The following is a 22,477-nucleotide window of genomic DNA, read 5'->3' on the forward strand; positions in this document are numbered from 1 at the left end:
ATTGGGAGACCACCTGTCCATTTCCAGGCTTTCAGATTCAGCTGCTTCTCAGCTGCCTTTTATATCAACAGACCCGGTGCTTGCTGCCTATTAAACTTGTCCTCCTTCTCCCCCTGGAGCTTCTGCTGACCAATTAGACCTTTTTGCCGGATCACTGGCTGCTACACTGTCTGGGAATCTTTGCGTCCATAAACCTGACAATGTTCACGTCAGCCTCTGGCTGTAGGGGACATAATGAGGGGTCCCCTTACACCCACAGGCATTTGTTGTGTGCTTTTTAAGAGTTGAATTATTGTGCTGAAATATTTAGCAAGGTCAGGGGATGCAGTTCAGAGTGGTTCTGCATGGTTTGCAGAAATTATAACTCTTGCTTTGAAATCCTTGCAGGTTTTTTTTCCAAATCTCCCTTACGAACTTCCTTTGTTTTGTTTTGTTTTTCTCTCTTCAGTGGAGGAGCCTTTGAATCTGTACTAGGATATCCAAATTCTGCTCTGTTACTCCAGGTTTACTTTAGCATCAATTATTGGCTTCTGTGGCATTGCCCCAGATTTATAGGAGAACAGAATTGCCTTCCTCTATTAATGAACCATGTCTGTTGTCCCCCTTTTTAATACTTGTTCGGTTACATGCAGCATTTATAATCTGATAGCAGTAGTCAAGTCCCACTTCTCCTCTTCTTTCTTCTTTTGTTTGCTTTTTCCTGTAAGCTGTGCTGCTGTTCTATTTACCTTAATACTCCAGAATTTTGTAAGTGGGTCCAAAGGAGCTAGTTTCATATAGGAACTCAGAATGCTTCTCTTTGCTACCAGTTGACATATTGCTTCTGTTTCACCTTTAATTGGTCGTGTGGCTATGTCAAATTGTATTTCCATTTCTGTAGCCTCATCCAGTACCAGAGGGGCTCAATACCTAACTGCAGACTGAGTTATTTTATATGAATTTTGCAGGGAAATCTATTGTTTCGTTTCCAACTATTAAATTTCTAAACTTAAATATCTTCATTGGTGCTATTTGTGTAGCTGTGGACAGGTCTTTGCATAGCTGCTAGTTGAATCTCTTTGTAATTCAGATTCCAGATTGAAAACTTAAGGGTTGCTAAAACCACTACAATAGAATGTAAATCATTGGTTAGTTTTTCATTTCATTTTCTATTTAACTGTGGTCTCTGAGGGCTCAATTTTATCCTTTTTAGAAAAGTGCACGTAAGTCCAAAATCCCAGCATAATTTTGCATGTCGTGAGGGCAATAGAACTTCTACCAGATACTAGTCTCTGTTTTTTCAGGATGTGCGTGCATGCATAGGCATGTCTTGTTTGTCTGTCAATGGGTTCTTTTCTTTGGCTAATCGTAGCTTAGTGTTGAAGCCATATTTACTGTATGTGTGCATATATGTTTGTATTAACACGCGCACATTCTTAACCACGGAGGTATTGCCATGATTTTATAGTATGTATCTTCAATATTCCGACAATTCAGTATAGAGCTGAAACCCCCCTGGTCTTTTTTTTTTTTCCTTTTTAATGAACATGCACAGATCAGATAGTAGCAGTGACCAGAATTGTTAAGTAGACGATGCAATATATGCATATTAAATTGCCCAGTTCATACTGGTAGAACCATAAATACGTAGGACTGAAAAATAGGATGGACCAAATTCATCCCTGGTGCAAGCCTATTGCAGTGAGTAGACTCGCCCAGGAAAGGGTTTGGCCCAGTATATTGTGACATTTTGTACTACAACGTTGCTGCACTTAGTGTGGGATGATTGAAGACAAAGTCGTGTTACATACTGGCTGCTCAAAAGGTGACGTACCTGAGCCTAAAGCCAGCATGCCCTATGCTGTTCAGTTCTTGCCGTAAAAAGCACCTTCTCACCTACACAGCATCACTGGAGTTTTTTAAGAACAGGGTAGGCAAACACATGTCAGGGATGGTCTGGGTTTACTTGGTCCTGACTCAGCACAGGGGGCTGGACTCCATGACCCATAGTGACTGGGGCTTGGGCAGTCATGTCTAATAGGTTAGTCAGGTGCCACACCAAAGGTCGGAGCTGGAGTCAGCCTCAAGGGTGGGACGTAGGAACTGGGACTTGGAGTGAAGCAGGAAAGCAGGGACCACGAACAGATGGGGAGGACAGGAAGAAGCAGGAAGGCAGGGCTCTGGAGTCAGGTAAGCGGGCAGAGTCCATGGCAGCAACCAGTCAGGGATTCCTCTAGTTTCTCAGACAACTTCCTTTGCCTCTTTCTGGTTTAAATAGAGCTCCCCAGACAATTAGTGATGCTGGAAGTTTCCCCTAGACAGGAACTTTGTGGACAGGTCCCTTTGTGAGCTAGTGCTTTGTTGGCTATTGTCTCCAGTTATTCAGGTGAATTGCTGGGTGGTAGCCATGGTCTGAGCTCTGCCCAGGGATCCATGGGCTCAGGTTTAAGGCCTACAGTCCCTTCTGGCCCTACACTTCAATGTTTCTCTGAGAAGTAATTTGCTTTCCATTGAATTCTCTCACCCGCGGTGTCCTGAAGTGGTTAACAAAGACGGGGAATGCTGCCAGTTCTCTAGTAGACCTGTAACAGAGAAAAAGGATACATCTGTGAAATGATGGACTCCAGTCATTGACTTCTGGACCTCTAGAGAGTGTTGCAAAAACCACAGGATGCTCTCAAGCGCTAGATTGTACATTTAGCTCTCTGCTTATGCTGACCTCCCTACTGCAGAGCTGTGCAGACTTCTCAGTTGGGGGGTCAAATATACTAGTTCCAAAAAGGCAAGAGGCCGCAGTCAGTACTTGGAGGCAGATCCTTGTCCCATGCCCCTTCCTTTGGGCCACTTTGGCAGTACAAAATGAGCAGAAACCGCTCCTAATTCCGGCCGGGGATTTCCCCCACATGGAGGCATTCACAGCAGATGCAGAGTCAGGATAGCCAGCTCCTACATCTTCCTCCTTGTCCAGGGAACACAGTGGGATGGGGCCAGAGTGCAGTGTGCTCTGGCTATCTTCAGCTGGTGGTATGGTTTCTTAAAGTTAGAGCCAGGGCTGGGTCGGAGAATCAGGGAGCCAGAGCTGGTTGTTGGTTCTCATTTTCCCCTCTCTGTTCCTTCCCCTGGGCTTCCCGGGGCAGTGATGTGAGGAAGGGAAGCCATCCTTTACTAGGCACTCCCTGAACTCAGTCAGAGCTAGGTGAGCTTCTGTTGTGCTCTCCTTGGGGCTCCCAGAGCCTGGCAGGAAAGCAGCTCATGGAGCAGCCAGAGGTACTTTCTCTGTCCTCCCTTGCAATGCACCTGGTGTAAATTAGGTTAGCTTCATTGAAGTCAACAGAGCAATGCTGATTTAGACCAGCTGTGGATCTGGCCCATTATCTTTGTTAAATTCTGTATGTATTTTGTTTAATGTGCATGTCTAGATGATTTGGATCATAGAAATAAAACTCCTGCTGGAATCACGCCCATTGTTTCAATATGCAGAATAAATTATTTGCATTGAAAATTTGTTTTAACTGATAATATGAAGGGGGGAAAATCACACAAGGCTAGATTCTGTTGCCTTTTAATCACACTGAGCATTACTTCATTCCACAAGCAATTCCATTAAGCCAGAACATTTCCCACCTTTGATACATGAGGTATGTTAGTGCTAAGCACTGGACAGAGTGTGGCTAGAATAGCCTGTGCTATTCTGTGAAACTGACACATCCCTAGGGAACTGCTAATGTAGCTGAGAGCAGCCCTTAGGCTGCTCTAATTGACACTGGGAAATAAAGCGGTCCCAATGGGGGACTGGAAAGGTAGCTTAGAGCACAGTCTGGCCACAATCATGGTTCTGGCCCATTTTCTTCAGTGGGACTGCTTGTGGAGTAAAGTACTGCTCACCATGAGTAAAGTGGCAGAAATAGGCCCATAGAAAAGACATTTGGGCTCCAATTCACAAAAATTCACTAGATACAATTGTCATCTAGACCAGTGCTTCTCAAAGCCAGTCCGCCACTTGTTCAGGGAAAGCTCCTGGAAGTCCAGGCCGGTTTGTTTATCTGCCGCGTCCGCAGGTCCGACTGATCGCAGCTCCCACTGGCCACGGTTTGCCATCCCAGGCCAATGGGGGCTGCAGGAAGCGGCGCAGGCCGAGGGATGTGATGGCTGCCCTTCCCGCATTGGGAAAAAAAACACCAAAGAGTGGTTAGTTTTGTTGTCAATTTCCCCACTCAATTCTGTCTGCTTTGTTTATGCACAGCAGGGGCTTTGGTTGTTGCACCATTAGAAATGTAGCCAGTACTTCCTTGTTCTGATCTTTGGGATCGATGCACCAGTATCTCAGATCTCACGATATATCTACCAACAGGACTCAAAATATGTTTTATTTTGCTGACTAACCGTTTCCAGGAAGTCAAGCTTTCTGTTTTGTTTCTATTTCACTAAAACCCTTTTACAATAAACTAAATTTCAGAATTATTACCAGGAAGGCAGATTTTTGAACTTTGCATTTACTATGATATTTACTGTATACATTAATATATTAGGACAAAGAGATGAAATAAATGCCAATGTCAGTTACATCCATTGGTAAATCAGTGTAAGTGGATGTAATTTAAACAGCAAGGGATAAAGGGGTCCGATTTTAGAAGAAAAAGCAACACATCACACCCACTCCAAATGCATCACCGCCAGCTGTGGCAGTAATTGGTATTGTTGTGTTTAGTCTCACTGGAAAGCCCCAGGATTGATTGAGTGTGGAGAAACTGAACTAACCCCTCACTTCTAGAATTGATGTCTCCAGAAGAGAGATGATGCCCTCAGAGGAGTAGAATGGGGAAGCCTTCACTGATGCTGTATTGAAACTGCTTTGTGACTAAATAGAGGACTTCGGTCTCCAGGACCATCAAGCCCTGTAACTTTCAGGAGCACTAAATTCCCTCTTTAAACAAGCATCACCCTCCCTCTCCCATCCCCTCTCCATCTCAGAAAAGCAAAGAGTGAAATAATGAAGTGAAACTGTCACTGGAATAGGTTTTCCAGTGGCTACTGCAATATGTATGTGTATTTAAATATCTGGCACAGCTACATCAAATGACATAACAAACTGAGTAAAGGAAAATGTGTCCTTTCTCAGGAACAGTGATTATCTGCAAATTTAAACCCTGGATTATACTAGTAACAAGAACCTTATGGCTGTTGCACTAACCTTTTTTCTGCATTTTATCATTAGTTCCAATAACAACATCTGCAGGGAGTAATTAGTATCGCCCAGAGGGGAAAGGAATTCTGCCGGAGGACATCATTATGTCTGGAAAACTTAAGATGTTGTATTGTAAGGTCATGAATAAATTGCTGGAGTCTGGGGTGGAGGAGAAAACAGATAAAAAGTTCAAAATTTCATATTTCTATTAATGTGCCTAAGAAGAGCACATTAAAATTTCCATTGGAATGTCATTAGGGAAATCAGTCAGTTCCGCCAGTTCACTTTGCTGGATACCATATGTTTACATTGGGGGAACGTTTAGAGAGAACCACTTTGGGTTGATTGTAAATGTCACAATTAAATAAGTAAATATTACAGAGCTGTATCTGTGATCTGCACCAGTGCACAGATCCTGTATACCAGCACGTTGGTGTGCCCTATTATGTATGTATGCACATATAAATATGTACTTTTGATAGAGTAAATCCATAGCAATCAGCTTATCTGGACACACAGACACCAGCCACAAACAGCATCCATATTTTGTCGTCCTGATCTGTTTATCTCTACATACCTAATGCACTGTACATGCCCTTCTGCATCCATGCCATCTGTTTTGTGCATGCATTGTAAACTCTGAGGGCCTGTGCATGGACATCCCCTGCAGTGGTTGATAGGAGTTGCATATATAACTCATAGACTCATAGGTCAGAAGAGACCAATCTGATCATCTAGTCTGACCTCCTGCACAAGGCAGGCCACAGAACTCCACCCATCCAATTTTATAACAACCCCTATCCCAGGACCGAGTTATTGAAATCCTCAAAATTGGTTTGAAGACCTCAAGCTGCAGAGAAACCACCAGCAAGCGACCCGTGCCCCACGCTGCAGGGGAAGGCGAAAAACCTCCAGGGCCCCTGCCAATCCGCCCTGGAGGAAAATTCCTTCCCGACCCCAAATATGGCTAAACCCTGAGCATGTGGGCAAGAGTCACCAGCCAGCACCCAAGAAGGAATTCTCTGCAGTAACTCAGTTCCCATTCCATCCAACATCTCCCCGCAGACCATTGAGCAGACCTATCTGGTGGTAATCCAAGATCAATTGCCCAAATTAACAATCCTATCATAACATCCCCTCCATATACTTATCAAGCTTTGTCTTAAAGCCAGGAAAGTCTTTTGCCCCCACTACTTCCCTCAGAAGGCTGTTCCAGAACTTCACTCCCCTAATGGTTAGAAACCTTCGTCTAATTTCAAGTCTAAACTTCCTAATATCCAGTTTATACCCATTCGTCCTTGTGCCTACATTAGTACTAAACTTAAATAATTCCTCTCCCTCCCTAACGTTAACCCCCCTGATATATTTATATAGAGCAAGCATATCCCCCCGCAGCCTTCTTTTGGCCAGGCTAAACAAGCCAAGCTCTTTGAGTCTCCTTTCATAAGGCATGGTGCAAAAAAATATTCTGCAAATCTTTCTGTTTTCAGAATATCAAGTTAGCCATATAGTGAGTACAGTTTATTATTGGCCCGGTAAATGTCCTCAATTCCTATTGATTCTGCTAGGAGATGAGGGTGCTGCGTGGCCCTTAAGAACACTTACACAAAACTGTCACCTAGGTTTTTAAAATGTGAACTTAAGACCATGTTCAGTAACAACTCTGTTAGCCTTCTGCATTGCAGAAGCCATGGAAAATTGATTTTCTGTTTTTCCATTGACTTCAGTGGATCTAGATTTGGTCCCGCGGTGTAAACTTTTCTGCTGGATTTTATCTACTTTTCAAAGTTTTAATTTTTCATCTCTTAAATGTTCAAAATACAAAAGCCACCAATTATGGCCACGGCTTTGTGCTTGGCACAGTTGCTCATTTTTAGAATCACAGCTGGCATCAGAGTACTGGATACCAATTTCCAATATTTTTTCTCCTGGAAGGCTGCATTTTAGGCATTTAAGGGCATTAAAGTTAGTGAGAGTCTTTCTGTGGACTTCGATGAGCTTTGTAACAGGCCCTTAAAATGTGAGAGCCATTGTTTAAAGTATAGCAAGAGCATGCCTTTAACAGAAACAAATAAGCTTACCCATGCTGTTAAGGCAATCATGAATAGGAAAAGTGCTTATTTCTTTAAAGATCCACAATTTGTTCACACAATAGCCCTTAAAGCCTTGGTGTGTTTGTAAGCTCTGCTTCCCATTTTACAATAACTGTTTTGGGGAAAGGAAATCTCCACCTTACTTGTGAACAGAAACAAGGCATGTTATCGACTGCCATCTGGTAAGATGGATGCTCTGACCCTCATGAGTCTATTAATATTTGATGCTGATGGATGGGAACTGGCAGCTTGCATTATTGTTGGGATTTGGTTCCTTGGACCTAGCCTATCAGTACTTAGGGGTGAATTAAGAATAACGAGCGTTGCATGCCCAAATCTCTGCCAAGGAATGTAAAAGCCTCTCATTTAGTTTTAGCAACGACTGGCTAATATTTACAGTATTATTGTTACTATTAATCAACTATTGATTCTGATTACAAGTCAACTCTTTGGTGTCACCGGTGCCAAACATCCCATGTGTGTATGCTTGGTGTACTGTAATGTTCCCATCATGTTCAGAATTAGAGCAGATGAAGGGCCTGCTCTTTTTAGTTGCTGAGCATGCCGAGAAGTGCTGAGTAGCCTCAGCTCCTGTTGAATTGAGGTGCTCAGTATCTCACAGGATTGGGCCTGAAGAATAAGATGTGGGAAGTGAGAGGACATGAATCAGGCAGACACTGCTTTACAAAGGGAGATGGACTTGAATGCCACAGTTTCCTGAATTAGGGCTGATCCAATTCCCGTTAAAGCCAGTCAAAGTCTTTCCATTGACGTAAGTGAGAGTCGGATTTGACCCTTAAAGCCATAAAGTTTCATTCAGATGGATACAGGACATACATTTTGATGAATTGAGCCTTCAACCTGAAATATCGGAGCAACAAAATTAAGCACTTCTGAACGTTTATGATGTCCATATGGATCACTCTGGTATAGAAGAGAGACGTTAAATATCAGGTTATTTATAGCTAGATTTTTTTAATATAGCTGTAATTTTTCAGGGGTATACATTTGATTGAATTAGCTTTTCCTTCCCATCTCACATACCAGATTCAGGCTTTTCACTACACTCATTAACCTTCTGAACTTCACAGGAAAAAAAGAAAATCAACATAAGGTGCACAGCTCTTGATTAATTTTACTAAATAGGATAGAAATATAAAGTGCCATATTGCAAGAGGGAAGATCCAGTAAACAACATGTGATACCAGTTTAATAGAACATATAACTCATTAACAACTGGATAGAAATGTACTGCAATATTATCCAGTGAGGCAAGTGGCAAGAGGTGCATGGAATTTACATATCTTTAACAGTACCTTAATGTATTTAATTAACAGGTCATTCTCCCAAATCAAGTTCAAAATGTTAATAACCGGTTCTGCATTTATAATGAATAATATCTTAGTGCCAGTGCTACAGTTCAAGTGCATTTTCCTATTATATAATTAAGAAGTTAAGTGTATGTGGCAGTTGTCACTCAAAGGGTGTTCTGGAGGTCTGGCTAGTTGTAACCAGGGAGAGAAATCTTATTAAGCCAGCTAGGTGGGGGAGACAAGGTGTTCTGTTTTGCTTTTTTAATTCAGGGTTGTTCACACAATTAATATAACTGCGAAGGGACAAAGTGGCTAATTGTGGTTAAGCCACAAAGTACAGTATTCTTAAATTACGTACCATAATGCTCCCCAAAACCCAAAGACATTGAGAGTAAAGGCTGAATTGTCATGATGGTACTGGGCATTTGTATAACACCTTTCTTCTGAGGAGGTCAAAGTGCTTTATAAACATTGATGCCCCTCATCCCTGTGACTAAAGTGGGGAATATTATTGGAGCCCGACCTACAGCTGGTGCAGATAGTGATAACTCTGCAGGGAATTTGCACCACCGGAGGATCTGCCCCTTGGTATCCATAGTACAGCTGGCAGAGGGGGGATGTTGCATCTCCATACCCATAGTCACCAAGTTAGCCACAGACCCAAAAGTCCAGACACTCCATCTCTAGGCCACACCTTCATCCTACTTACTAGCGCATTTTAGATCCATGCCCTATATTGCCACAGTGGAGTTACTGAACACTAGACTTTACAAATTGCTCTGCTTTTCTTTCCTTTTACAAGAAAATCGCTTTTACTTCTAGATCACCGGTTCTAATCCAGCACAGGTTGTAGTCATCAAAAATTAGTAGTGACCACTGGCTGTTCCATGTCCTGTGTGAAATGAGTTGGAAATCTCATTCAGGTTTCCACATCACAACAAACGGATCTATAAGTGGCACTAATTGGCCACCTTATTGTCGCTCTCAGCAGAAGGGCGAGGGACTGACCGGGCATAGAGACTGAATGCCTCTCTAACATCCAGATCAACTCCTGGTTCCCCCGCATCAGTCTGGAGGCACATATGACAGTGTGGGTGAAGAGTGCATTTCAAACACCCTGGCTGTCAAACCAACTCCTTGGTGCAGCCAAACGTTTTTAGGGGGCTTGTCTCTCTTTCTCTTCACTAAGGTTTCCACTAAAGCCATCACCTTTTACAAACACTACATTCGCTACAAAATTAGACTAGAGGATTTGCCTCTGGACAGAACATATTTGTATGGTCTAGCTACCATCCCCCTAAAACAAAGGTTTGCTGTACAGCAGAAAGGCTGAAAGTCCCTTACTTACCGTCTCTTACTGTACAATAGAAAGCTGGAAATTCTCTTAACCATCTGTGGATTTGTAGTACTATAAAATATGATCTTATTTCCTTTTGATGTCTTGTTTGCTGCTTAGTGCTGTAATACGTAGTTTCCCCAGCGAGGTGGTACTTTTTTAGAGCCTAAGCAAATTGACATTTTGTACATTTATATCTGCTGATAAATGCATAGTCACATCAAAGGAGTGATGGTTCTTCTCCTGGGCATACACACATGAAATCTGCACCTTTGATCTTCAGCTAAGATGTGGGTGTCAGAGCAGTGCATGGTGGCTTTCTGTGACATAGAACTGCATATTCTAATTGAATTCACTGACGAGAGCTTCAGTCTACGAGCTCATTGTGACTTACACAACACTGCTGCATAAGAGAGTAGAAGAGGGGCTATGCTTTCCCTGTACACTTCCGCGGGCTGCTCAGATTTTGGGTCTGGGCATACTTGGCGACTAGTACAACTGAGACAGCTCTGGGAACACTGTAATTTACTGCTGATGCACACCCTGAGGGAGTACAAAATTGATGGGCGATGCCTTCCTACTCCTAAATGTCCAACACCACTCCTCTATCGGATGCGTATCTTTGCTCCTAATCGTGTTGTTGCCCACTCCCCAGAGCTAGGCAAAAACGGGCTGGGCTGTAACCCAGAGAGGTGTCTGAGTCATAATGCATCCATAGCTGCTTCTCCGGCAGTTCAGGTTACACATCACTCCTTGTTCAAGGCTCTGTCGAAAGTCACAGTCCAGCCCTAAACAAATGCATACGCCAGCTAGGTTAGTGTATAAATATGAAGGTCTAATGCACTTCACTAATTAATTTTTCACTCCCATGATCGGTGGTGGATGCATACACATGAGCTCTGTTAGGCTTTGGTTACTGAAAAATCCTTTCTTTGGAGCATTTGTGTCGGCTCAGATGCGACCAAGCTCTGCAGAGCTGCAGACTCTGTGTGTTTTGTGATTAGTGTTTTGTAAGCGATGTTTTGGTTAATACTCAAACATCTGTTCTAGGTGGTTTGTTTTTGGAACTTTCATGCCTCCTGTTGAATGGCTGCCAGAAACGTGTTCCTTTCCTCCAAGTCAATCAAACCACTAATTGCGTCAGAATCACAGGACTCAGAGGTGACTGTTCAAGCAGTGAAGACTAAACTATCAAGTCTCAGTGTGCTGTGTAGCTTGTTGACAGTGAAAGCCTCCTTTATGTGCAGATGAGAATTTCCTGAAATCCATATTTTTCTGCCTGACGCTGGTTTAATTTTGGTTTGCAGGGAGATGATTGCTCCACTGCTTGTGGGGCCGGAACCTACGGAGCCAACTGCTCGTCAGTGTGTAACTGCAAAAATGATGGTGCATGTTCCCCTGTGGATGGCTTGTGTCTTTGCAAAGAAGGTAAATGTAATTCAGATGGAAGAGTTGGCTACTGGTTGCATTGGATGCCGTAAATGTCACTGTCCCTTTTAAGTTAAAACAATGCAACTGTATGTAAATTGTAATTGATTTGTGACTAAGCAGAATTGCACAGTCAGCAGCTCCAGTGTGTTCTATTTGTAAATTATTAACTGTCTCCATTTGTTTCAGAAAGAGTCTGAAATGGCAGAGTTCACAACGGGCTAGATTGCATTTGACAATCTGCCCAGATGAAGGGGCAGTGTGGAGCTGCACTGCCTCTCTCCAGCAGACCAGCGAACAAATTGTGATTCAGAGTCACAACTCGTCCCCCACTGCCCATTGCTGTAGGGGCAGTTAGTTATCGCTCCATGTCTTGTGTAGCAGTTCGCTCCCTGGCGTGCACCTGGACTGTCTCTCTGGCTGGCAAATGGGAAGGAGCAGAGCTAGGGCCCCTCACACTCTCTGCCCCTTTCTCTCAGGATGAGTAGCTGATGCTCTCCCACAATCTGAGGCCTTCCTCCCTCCTCTTCTTCCACTGAGTGGCCAAGCAAGGGCTGTGCCAGTCTAACCCTGTGCTGTTACCCAGTTAACTTACTGGAAATATTGATTCACAGTGAGCCTGGCTCCTGTCTGGGTAACTGGAACCTCCCCCCATCCAGAGATCTCCACAACTCCAGTCCTAGTGCTTCCCCAAATACAGGCCCTGGTGTGGCTAGCATTCCCACAGGGCCACCCTTCAGATACACACACCTCTCTGCAAACTACGGCACTTCCTTCATGGGGATAGCAGTAGGGTGACTCGATGGCCTGATTTTATAGGGACAGTCCCGATTTTTGGGTCTTTTTCTTATATAGGCTCCTATTACCCCCCCCCATCCCAATTTTTCACATTTGCTGTCTGGTCACCCTAGATAGCAGTGAGCATGCACTGCCTGTGCTCAGGGGAGCTCTGGGGCTTTCTTCCTTCCTGACCCACAGTGCCTTCTCCAAGGCCTCTTTGGACTGTGCATCTTCTCGCTGGCCCTGACAGGCAGCTGTGTCTGTATGGCCTCATGTGGCATGCTTGAGCCCTAAACCAGCACTGAAGCAAAGAATAATAAAGACTCGAAGAAGAGTTCTATGTAAGCTTGAAAGCTTGTCTCTCTCACCAACAGAGGTTGATCCAGTAAAAGATATTACCTCAGCCACCTTGTCTCATATCCAGGGACCAGCACAGCTAGAACAAAGCTGCACACAATAATAAAAGCTGGCATTTCAAGCAGGAATTAATCAATCACTGTATAACTCCATTTCACTACAGTGCATAAACCATGGTATTTCTGCTAAACTCCATTACATGTAGTGGCAGCGTATTGAATGCTGCTCGGTGTCTAGCAGTTACGATCTGAGCCTCAATGGCTAGGGGTGTGTGGGTGTGTGTATGTGTGAGCTTCTTTATATTAAAGAACATTCCCACAAAAATAGAATGTAAAGAACCAGCAGTGACATGTAACAGTTCTTCCGCTTATGTGGTATACCAGCTCTTAAGTGTGCAAAAGGTCTTGGTTGTTCCAGATTTTCTCCCTGCCTCAGACCCTTAACAGTGCTGGGGCAAGAGAGCCACCAGATCTCCCCAGCTGGTGCAGCCAGCATAGCTGTCTCCTGTATCTTCCCCACCCACTTCTGGCCCTTAGGAGTCAGAACCAGCAGGCACACCTTAGCTCGAGGCTGCTCTAACATCTGCCAGGGCCAGCCAGAATCAGAAAGCTGCAATTTTTGTGCTCTTCCTCCCTGCCACCTCTGCCCTATTGCACCTTACAGATCCTAGGTGCAACAGAGAATCTTGGCCATTCGATCTGTGTGGAAAGTGCACATAATGCAAGATGTGTTTGTTAACCTGCTGGCTGTAGAGAACAGTGCAATACTGCAAATGGACACCTGTAGCTCTGCATTCATTTTTCTTTTTTCTAACAATGACAGTTGAGGAAACATCACTGACCGTTGTTTCTGTTGCACGTCTCTTTAGGATGGCAAGGGGTTGACTGCTCCATTCCATGTCCAAGTGGAACTTGGGGTCTTAACTGTAACCAAACATGTTACTGTGCCAATGGAGCAGCCTGCAATCCAGTGGATGGGTTTTGTCTATGTTCGCCTGGGTGGCAAGGAGAGTACTGTGATCAGGCATGCCCTGTAAGTATTAGTAGACTACACCTGCATCTGTTTTCAATAATATTCCCAGATGGTGTGTATGGCACTCCTAGAATATACATAGATCGATAGAACGTTTTTGTCATGGGCTGTAATGGAGGAATGAAGAAAGTAATCTGTAAATAACAGATCAAAGTTCGAAGTAGTCAAGTAAACTAGTTACATTTTGCACTACATGCTGTCAGAGCTATCGCCATGTAATATGCGTTCTGAGCTTGGTTCTTTTTAGAAGTGGTAAGCATCACATTTTTTCGCCTGGACTGTCGCATGTTAATTTAAAAAAATGCAACTTAGCGTTAAAATGGGTGTGATAGATGATTGTGCACATTTGAGGACCAAAATCTGATTACTAAGACGCTTTTAAATTTGTTTTTGGAAGGATGGAACATATGGTCTTAATTGCAGTGAACGCTGTGACTGTAGCCATGCAGACGGGTGCGATGCTGTCACTGGTTATTGCTGCTGTCTTGCCGGGTGGACAGGTAAAATTACCAAGCTATTCTGTGTAATATGCACGGTTCTGATTCTTATATCACCTTGTTAGCTCAATTGGCTGTATAATTTTAAACAAAATATACAGGAGAGAGATTATAAGAATTTATGCCGATTAGAAATGCTTATGATGATGGGACAGGATAAATGGCTTTGATTAAATCTGTATTCATATTCACTGAAGAAGGCTTCAAATCCTTGAGCCAGATATTACCCTTCTGTAAAAAGAATTCTTGGTCACGAGAAAGCTGTTTTGGAAACCTGCAAAGTTTTCCTCATGCAGTTTTCTCTTCTATTGTCCTCTCCATTGGGAGACATTTGTGGCCTTGTGGAGCCTGAGACCTTTATATCAGGGAAAGGAGCTAGCAACACAGGGATCCAGAAATGCATTACACTTGTTGCTTCTCCTATGGCAGTGTAGCTCCTATGGGAATCATGTGGCCGCGAGCTGTCTCCTCTGTGTTTATATTTTACCCATTAACCACGTTGCCAAGAACAGTAGGTTTGGGAAGCAAGTTGATGCTGTCTTTGCAATCCATTCTCCTGATTGCATAGAAGGAGCAGAGAGAGGCTTTCCATAAGATCTCAGAGAGTCCTGGCCAGCCTTGGAGATCCCAAAAAGCTATCTGAATCAAACTGAGATTCTAGTGCTAAAGAGTCTCTGTGGCCATTGCTGATCTTGGGTCCTTTAATATTGATGTAATTCTAAGAGGACAGCAATGAAAATAAACCACAGCTTATACAAAGTCAAGCCTCTGCTCTGTTCGAAGCAGGGCAGCAGCAGCTGGAAAACCTGTGAGACTTACTATTAAAAAATGAAAGTTTATCTTCGTGGCTTTGAATGCAAAGTCACATCATTATCCCGGCTGCCTAAGGGTGGCAGTAGCAATGGAGATGCATTAACAATGCAGTTGCATTAACGGTAGCTTGCTTGGGGAACTCATCTGCTTTCCTAAGAAATGTAAGATTTGGAGCAAAAGCAGCACTGGCTGGTATGAGCTAAAAGCAGCCAGCACATTCAGGGTCCTGCAACCCAGGTCCTAATTAATGACATAAGCCACTGCCTCCCTCCTGCTGAGTGGACTCCTCAGCACAGCAGCTCAGGTTCCTAGGGAGAAAAGCAGACAAAGCCATGTGAAGTGTTTAAAATTTGAAAACAACTTATTTTTACAATCTTATTTAATTATAAAAGAAGTGCAGCGCACTGTTTAAAAACTGGGCTGCTTTTTAAACAGCATACTGGACACGCATACTTTAAAACTGGCCTTCACCAAAAAGATCCGTTTTATAAGGTCACTAACACACCCTGGGGTTTGCATTCCTTGCTCACTATACCTAAGTCTCAGTGGCATAGAGGCATTCAACTGTCCTTGTGCCTCTCTGCCATCAGTACATCCATGCATCGGGCTGATCGTGTGTTATTGCTGACTTTTCAATGAGTAATTAGAGCAGGGGTGGCCAACCTGTGGCCACACGCAGCTCTTCAGAAGTTAATATGCGGCTCCTCGTGTAGGCACCGACTCCGGGGCTGGAGCTACAGGCGCCAATTTTCCAGTGGGCCAGGGGGTGCTCACTGCTCAATCCATAGCTCTGCCACAGGCCCAGCCCCGCTCCGCTCCTTCGTGCCCCCTCCCCCTGCCATTCCCTCATTCCTCCCTCTCCCTCCACAGAGCCTCCTGCACCCCACGAATCAGCTGATCAGGAGGTGCGGGGAGGGAAGGGGAGGCACTGATCGGCAAGGCTGCCGGTGGGCAGGAGGCACTGGGAGTGGGGTGGGAGAGCTGATGTGGGGGCTGCTGACTTATTACTGCTGCTCTTTGGCAATGTACATTGGTAAATTCTGGCTCTTTCTTGGGCTCAGGCTGGCCACCCCCTGAATTAGAGGGTACCCCTTCGACAGGTTTTTTTTGCCACCATTCCAAAAGAGATGGAACGATCTTATGAAAATACAGTTAATCCCAGAATTGGATATAATTTTGGAGGTAGGAAGGAGGAGAGTTTACCATGTTCTAGGATATTTTCTTTGAACGCCTCTTTGCATGTAGCGTTACACAAAAGTGTTTCTCGTCCTCAACTGCTGTTCTGTACCTCAGGCCGATATAGCCAAAAGGAAAATATCTAATAAACATTCTACCCTTCTTCTCACAAACACAGACACACTTTCAAATGTACCACACATGCAGGCGCAAGCCAATCTTGCTAAAAGTAAGGATGATCTCTGCACTACCCCCCTTGCTTTTTTCTTTCACTACTGGATAATTTACACCCTTGTTACCTGCTAAGGCCTAACTGCACCCTGCAAATTCTCCAGGCACTGAACGCCATTGACTTCAGTAACTTCAGGATCACGTTCCAATTAGAGAAGAAAAAATACTAGGTTAGAATTTCAGCCCCAGTTGAAATTGACATCTAGATGGTAAAGTGACGGGTACGTAAAAAATGCTGATAGACAAAGCCAACATGTATTTTGTCAATTCTGCTTTCAATGTTTTTCCATTTGGCTTCACACCAAATAAAAGGATAAATTCGACTCATTTGTGTTTGAAAGTATGTTATTTCAGAGACTCGTCAGTGAGATAATTATATATTCACATTGGTGAGTGTGTCATCAGAGAAGATTAATCTTATGGTCTGAAGTTGTTGTGAACTACTCTGTGATGTGCTCCTTACAAACACGATGGGATAAATAATTCAGGATAAAATTTGTGCTTTCCGAGTTTGCTTCTAATTAGACATGGCCTGTAAAAGATGAGGAAAGTTCAGGAACATCTGAAGATTTTTATTACCCACTCACACCAGGCAGAGAAATTCATGTGACTTTCTGATCCTAATGGCCACAAAACTTCATCTGAAAAAGCATATTCTGTATGTTCATGCTGCATATGGGACTCCCATTGGTGCCAATGCTCTGTGCAAAGATCAAGGGGAAGATACAGCCCATGTTCTTTAAAATAGGTTTTCAAGATGTTACTGATATAAACCTTCAGAGACAGAGAAGATAATAGGAACACACAGAAAAGTCTGGGTAAGAAAACTCATGAGGGGGAAAAACCTCATAAGGACTGAGTATACAAGGTTACTTAATAGTAGTCCCCCAACGCCCTGTTATATTATGATGACACCTATTGAGACTCAGTTGTTCAGGGCCGTGTACAGTGCAAGAGACAGTCTGTATGCTGCAGAGTGTACAGCCTAGATTAAGACAAGATGCAATCAGTGGTTGTAACAGACAGCTGGGTGGAGGGAGTCAGAAGTATCAGCAATGCAATCACGAAGTTGCATAGACCAGCTGCGTGCATAAATAAGCAATTCACCATGTCAGCAACAAGTGGTAAGTGCTCACTCTGGCCCAGATCCCACCTTCAGAGAGATGAACAGTATTGTCAGTGGGAGTCCCCCACACATGTTCAAAGGTAGATCTTGGACCTACGTAAACAGATGAGAGGTGAGACAATTTCTCCATGTCTTTATTACTGAAAATTAACCCCAAAAGGACACATCGGCCTGATACACATAAATATCATGTTACTAGTAGCTTTGGAGATCTCTTGGAAGGAGGGCATCTGTCATTAAAAGAAAAAGAAAAGTTGGCAAAGGGCTCTCAGATGGCAGAAGCCAAGTGAGACGTGTTCAACCTGGATCAGAATCAGATCTCAGACGTGTGCTCACGCCGCTGAATTTTGTTCCACATGGAGGAAGCGGTAAATGTTTTAGAAATAAGGTCTCAATCCTGCAGGGAATTGAGTGCCCATGGCCCTGAATCAACACTGCATTTAAGCACCTGCTTAACTTTAAGCACTTAAATAGTCTCGTTGAAATTAAAGTAAAGCACATGCTTGAGTTCATTACTAGACAGGAGAGCCAGAGAGTTCAGCACTCAGCAGGACTGAGGCTGAAGTGGAGCAATCTCAGAGCTTTTTAAAGATTCGCAAAGGTCTCTCTTGTTCTAAGATCAGCTGTGTATTTCAGTACCCATCACTTTGTATTTTCTTCCTCACAATGCACTTCCAGCTAACCATGTGCATCAGCCTTAGACTTGCCCACGTGGTAGTCGTGCACGTTCAGGTTAAAATGAAAGCCCTCAAACATGGAGTGCTTTAATGTTAATTGTAGTGGGTTAATTTGGGACATCATGCACATTGAGTTCCTTGTGAGATAGTATCAGAGGGGTATCCCTGTTAGTCTGGATCTGCAAAAAGCAACAAAGAGAGTATTCACTCATGAAACCTTATGCCCCAGTATGTCTGTTAGTTTATAAGGTGCCACAGGACTCTTTGTCGCTTTTTGTGAGATAGTAAACACTGTAGTGTGAAATATTGAATGCTGGAGGGAATAAGTGCATGTGGGAATATTTGCTGATTTGCAGCAGTGTGCAAGCAAACAGAGCAAAGAGAATCAAGAGTCCCAGATCACCTGGTGAAAGCCAGCGGCACTCAGGCATTGTGCTCTGGACATAAGTTCAGGCCAGGATCCTCTTGGGTTTTGTAACTAGAAATTAGAAATAATGGTCTCATTTGCCTTAGTGGCCCAGCCCAGGGTGAGCTTTGGTAGACGTTGTCCATGAAGTAGGCATAATGTCAGCTGCAGGTCCCAGGAAGTACAGCTCCTTTGCCACTCTTATAAAAGGGAGATGCTGCAGGAGCTCCTCTCCAAGCCCTGCCTGCTTGGCCCTCCCTTCCTTTGCTGTGACTAGCGATGTGAGCCAAGAATAGGCCTTGCACACAGAGAAGCTCAAGGACTACAGTAGGGCCCGACTCTTGCACAGAGGCACAGGAGTGGAGAAGCTTCTTGCATCGACCCTCTCCCTCATGCTGGAGATGAGCCCAATCTGACCCAATAAGCTTCGGGTTTGCAGCTTAGTTCTGCATGGACAATGACCTCATCGCAGATACCAGCATCCAGTTGTCGTTAATTGGCCATTTAGTTGGTAGTCTCAGTAGAAAGGCCAAGGGCTGAATTAATCATGGACATGGATCTATGCTCTCACCACTGCAGGTAGCTCCTCTAAAGCTGGACAGGAGTGCCGATTTTGTTAACCAGAAACTGTTCACAAAACTGGGTTGGTTTTGATAAATCTCTTGACTCAAAAAAATTTTGGAAAAGATTGCATTTTTTTTAATTGGAAAGTCCTTCTTCGAGTGCTTGCTCATATCCATTCCAATTAGGTGTGCGCGTGCCGCGTGCATGTTCGTCGGAGACTTTTTACCCTAGCAACACTTGGTGGGCCAGCAGGTCGCCCCCTAGAGTGGCGCCGGTATGGCGCCTGATATATACCCCTGCTGGCCCGCCCGCTCCTCAGTTCCTTCTTACCGCCCGTGTCGGTCGTTGGAACTGTGGAGCACGGCTAGCCGTTCTCCACCTCCCTAGCGTTTCACTCTTCTACAGTATAGTGTATATAGTTCTGTAATTATAGTAATAGTTGTAGTTATAAAGTTAGTTAAGAGTATTTTGTAAATAGTTATACAGAGGATCGGGGGTTCGCCCCCTTTTCCTCCCCGCAGTGCCGGAGCCCATGCCCGGTTCACCCGGGTTTAAGCCTTGTGCGGCCTGTCATCGGCCGATGCCCACAGGAGATCCGCACGACTCCTACCTGAGGTGCCTTGGCGAGTCCCACCTTGCGGACAAGTGCCGGATCTGCAAGGCGTTCAAGCCCCGAACGAAGAAGGAGCGGGACAGTCGCCTGAAGCAGATCCTGATGGAGGCAGCACTGACTCCCCCACCGTCGGCACCGACTCCGGCACCGGGACCAAGTGTCGCCTCCGCTCCGGACCGCCCGGCGCTGGAAAAGGCTTCAACTTCCCGCTCGGCACCGGCCCGGCACCCTAGCCGGCACCGCTTCCTCTCCCCAAGGAGCAAGAAGCACAGGGCTCCTGCGGTACCTACATCTGCACTGCAGTCAGAGCGTGCCTCCAAACCGGACCGCCTGGCACCGTCATCCGCCGCGGCACCGAGCGTCATCGCACCGTCGACTCCGGCTCCTCAGGGACCGTTGAGTCCGGTGCCTCTCAGCTCCCCAGTGAGAACAGCGGTTGAGCTTGTTGCACCCTCCACACCAGAGACCTTCTCCGTTGCACGCGACCTCATCGCCCTGACAGAGCCTGAGCTGCCCCAACCCCCGGCACCGCCGGTGCGGGTTCTCCAATCGATGGGCAAGCCCGCCATGGTGCGGCCGCATTCGCCAGGCACTACTGGGCATCGGTCCCATTCCAAATCGAGGGACCACTCTCAGTGTCGCTGCTCGAGATCCAGACACCGCTCGCAGTCCCAGGACCGCTACCTGCGGCACCAGTCGTACTCGCGGCACCGATCGAGATCCCGGTTGCCGTCGTATTACTCTCGGCACCGGTCTAGATCGCGGCACCGACGTTCCTACCGCAGCCGATCCCGGCACGGCAGCGTACGGCACCGGTCGACCTCCCGGCACCGAGCTGGTAGCAGGTCCCAGTCCAGATCGAGGTACCGCCATGACTCCCGGTACCGCTCGCCGGCACCGCGCAGAGACGACATCGGGATGCGCAGAGGCCTGCCACAGTCATCGACGGCTCCTCCATGGCCTTCACGGCACTCGTCCGCTTCTTCCCATATGGACAGCGCCTCTTACGGGGGTTCGGATGTTCAGGCCCGCCCGGACCAGAGACCACCACAATGGTCCTTTTGGACACCCTGGGCATACCACCAAGCCCAGGGCGAACCTTCGGGCCCAGCTTGCTCCAGCCAATCGGAGCATCGTGCACCAGAGGCCACAGTCAGCCGGCCTCCCCCCTCAGGTATGGAGGAAGACCCTGCGGATCCCCTGGCGCAGCAGGATGCCTGGGAAGTGGAGGTCCCTCTGGACGAGGCTTCCGTTCAGGAACCACTCCTCCCTGGGGTGTCTTCTTCCTCGTCCCCAGATGAGGCGGTAGCGGGCACATTTTCATCAGGGCCCCCGCCGATTGATCTCCGGGCACATCAGGACCTTCTGAGGCGAGTTGCCCAGAACATAAACCTTCCTGTAGAGGAAGTCCCGGAAGTAGAGGACCCAGTAGTAAGCATCCTCTCTGCGGAGGCACCGACCAGGGTAGCCTTCCCCTTCATCAAGTCTATCCAGGCGAAGGCGGACACCATATGGCAGTCTCCGGCCTCCATTCCACCCACTGCCCGCGGAGGGGAAAGGAAATATATGGTACCATCCAAAGGGTATGAGTACCTCTATGTACACCCCGCTCCCTGCTCCTTGGTGGTACAATCAGTCAATGAGCGGGAACGCCACGGCCAACAAGCTCCTGCGCCAAAATCCAGGGAAGCCAGGCGCATGGACTTGCTGGGCCGCAAGATTTATTCTGCGGGAGGCCTTCAGCTCCGTGTGGCGAAACAGCAAGCCCTCCTGAGCTGTTACAGCCACAACACCTGGGAGGCTGTCGGCAAATTTACAGAGCTGCTTCCCCAGGACTCACGCCAGGAATTTTCATCTCTCCTGGAAGAGGGCAGGAGGGTCGCCAGGACCTCCCTACAAGCTTCCTTAGATGCCGCCGATTCGGCAGCAAGAACACTGGCGTCGGGCGTAGCCATGCACCGTATATCGTGGCTGCAGTCTTCCGGACTACCGCCGGAGCTACAGTACATGATCCAGGACCTGCCATTCGACGGGCAGGGCCTCTTCTCTGAAAAGACGGATCCCAGGCTACAGAGCCTGAAGGATAACCGGGTCATCATGCGTTCGCTGGGAATGCACACGCCCCAGACTCAGAGAAGGCCATTCCGCCCCTACCATCAGCGCACTTACGCCCTGCCTCGCCCCAGACAAGATTTTAACTGGAGGCGAGGCCTGCCGAACCGTAGACGTCAGTCAGGTCCTCAAAGGGGTAACACTTCTGGGTCCGACAAGCCACCGCAGGGACCCAAGGCGAGCTTTTGAAGGTGCACCCGAGAGCAGCTTACCAATCCCTTCCCTGGATCCACTTCATTTCCTCAACCGCCTCCGCCCCTTCCTGCCGTCATGGTCCCAGCTAACTTCTGATTGTTTGGTCCTGCGCACGGTGGAGTTTGGTTACCATCTTCATTTTATTTCTCCACCCCCCTCCCATCCTCCCTCCTCGTCCCTCTTCAGGGACCCCTCTCACGAGCAACTTATCATCCAGGAGGTTCGCAAGCTCCTGCTCATCGGAGCTATAGAGGAGGTGCCAAGGGAGCTAAGGGGCAAGGGGTTTTATTCCCGGTACTTCTTAATCCCTAAGTTAAAAGGGGGCCTTTGACCCATCCTGGACCTGCGGGGCCTGAACAAATTCATCAAAAAGTTCAAGTTCCACATGGTAACCTTAGGAACCATCATTCCTTCCCTGGATCCCGGAGATTGGTACGCCGCTCTCGACATCAAGGACGCTTACTTCCACATTGCGATCTTTCCCCCGCACAGGCGGTATCTTCGCTTTGTGGTAAATCAGGACCACTACCAATTCACGGTCCTCCCCTTTGGGCTCTCCTCGCC

General features: G+C 46.2%; 1 protein-coding gene across 11 annotated transcripts in view; it reads left to right on the top strand.

The window, feature by feature from the left end:
• Positions 1–22,477, top strand: part of MEGF11 (multiple EGF like domains 11) — a 377,287-nt gene that overhangs the window by 280,912 nt on the left and 73,898 nt on the right. For all 11 annotated transcript variants that reach the window (XR_004002431.1, XR_004002432.1, XR_004002433.1 and 8 more), the window contains 3 exons: positions 11,214–11,334; positions 13,340–13,503; positions 13,901–14,003. Coding sequence is in view for 8 of the 11 variants with exons in the window: in XM_030578784.1 (XP_030434644.1) it covers positions 11,214–11,334; positions 13,340–13,503; positions 13,901–14,003 (388 nt within the window). In the remaining 3 variants the exon portion in view is untranslated. The remainder of the gene's footprint in view (positions 1–11,213; positions 11,335–13,339; positions 13,504–13,900; positions 14,004–22,477) is intronic.

Source organism: Gopherus evgoodei, chromosome 10 (genome assembly GCF_007399415.2).
Source record: "Gopherus evgoodei ecotype Sinaloan lineage chromosome 10, rGopEvg1_v1.p, whole genome shotgun sequence".
NCBI lineage: Eukaryota > Metazoa > Chordata > Testudines > Testudinidae > Gopherus > Gopherus evgoodei.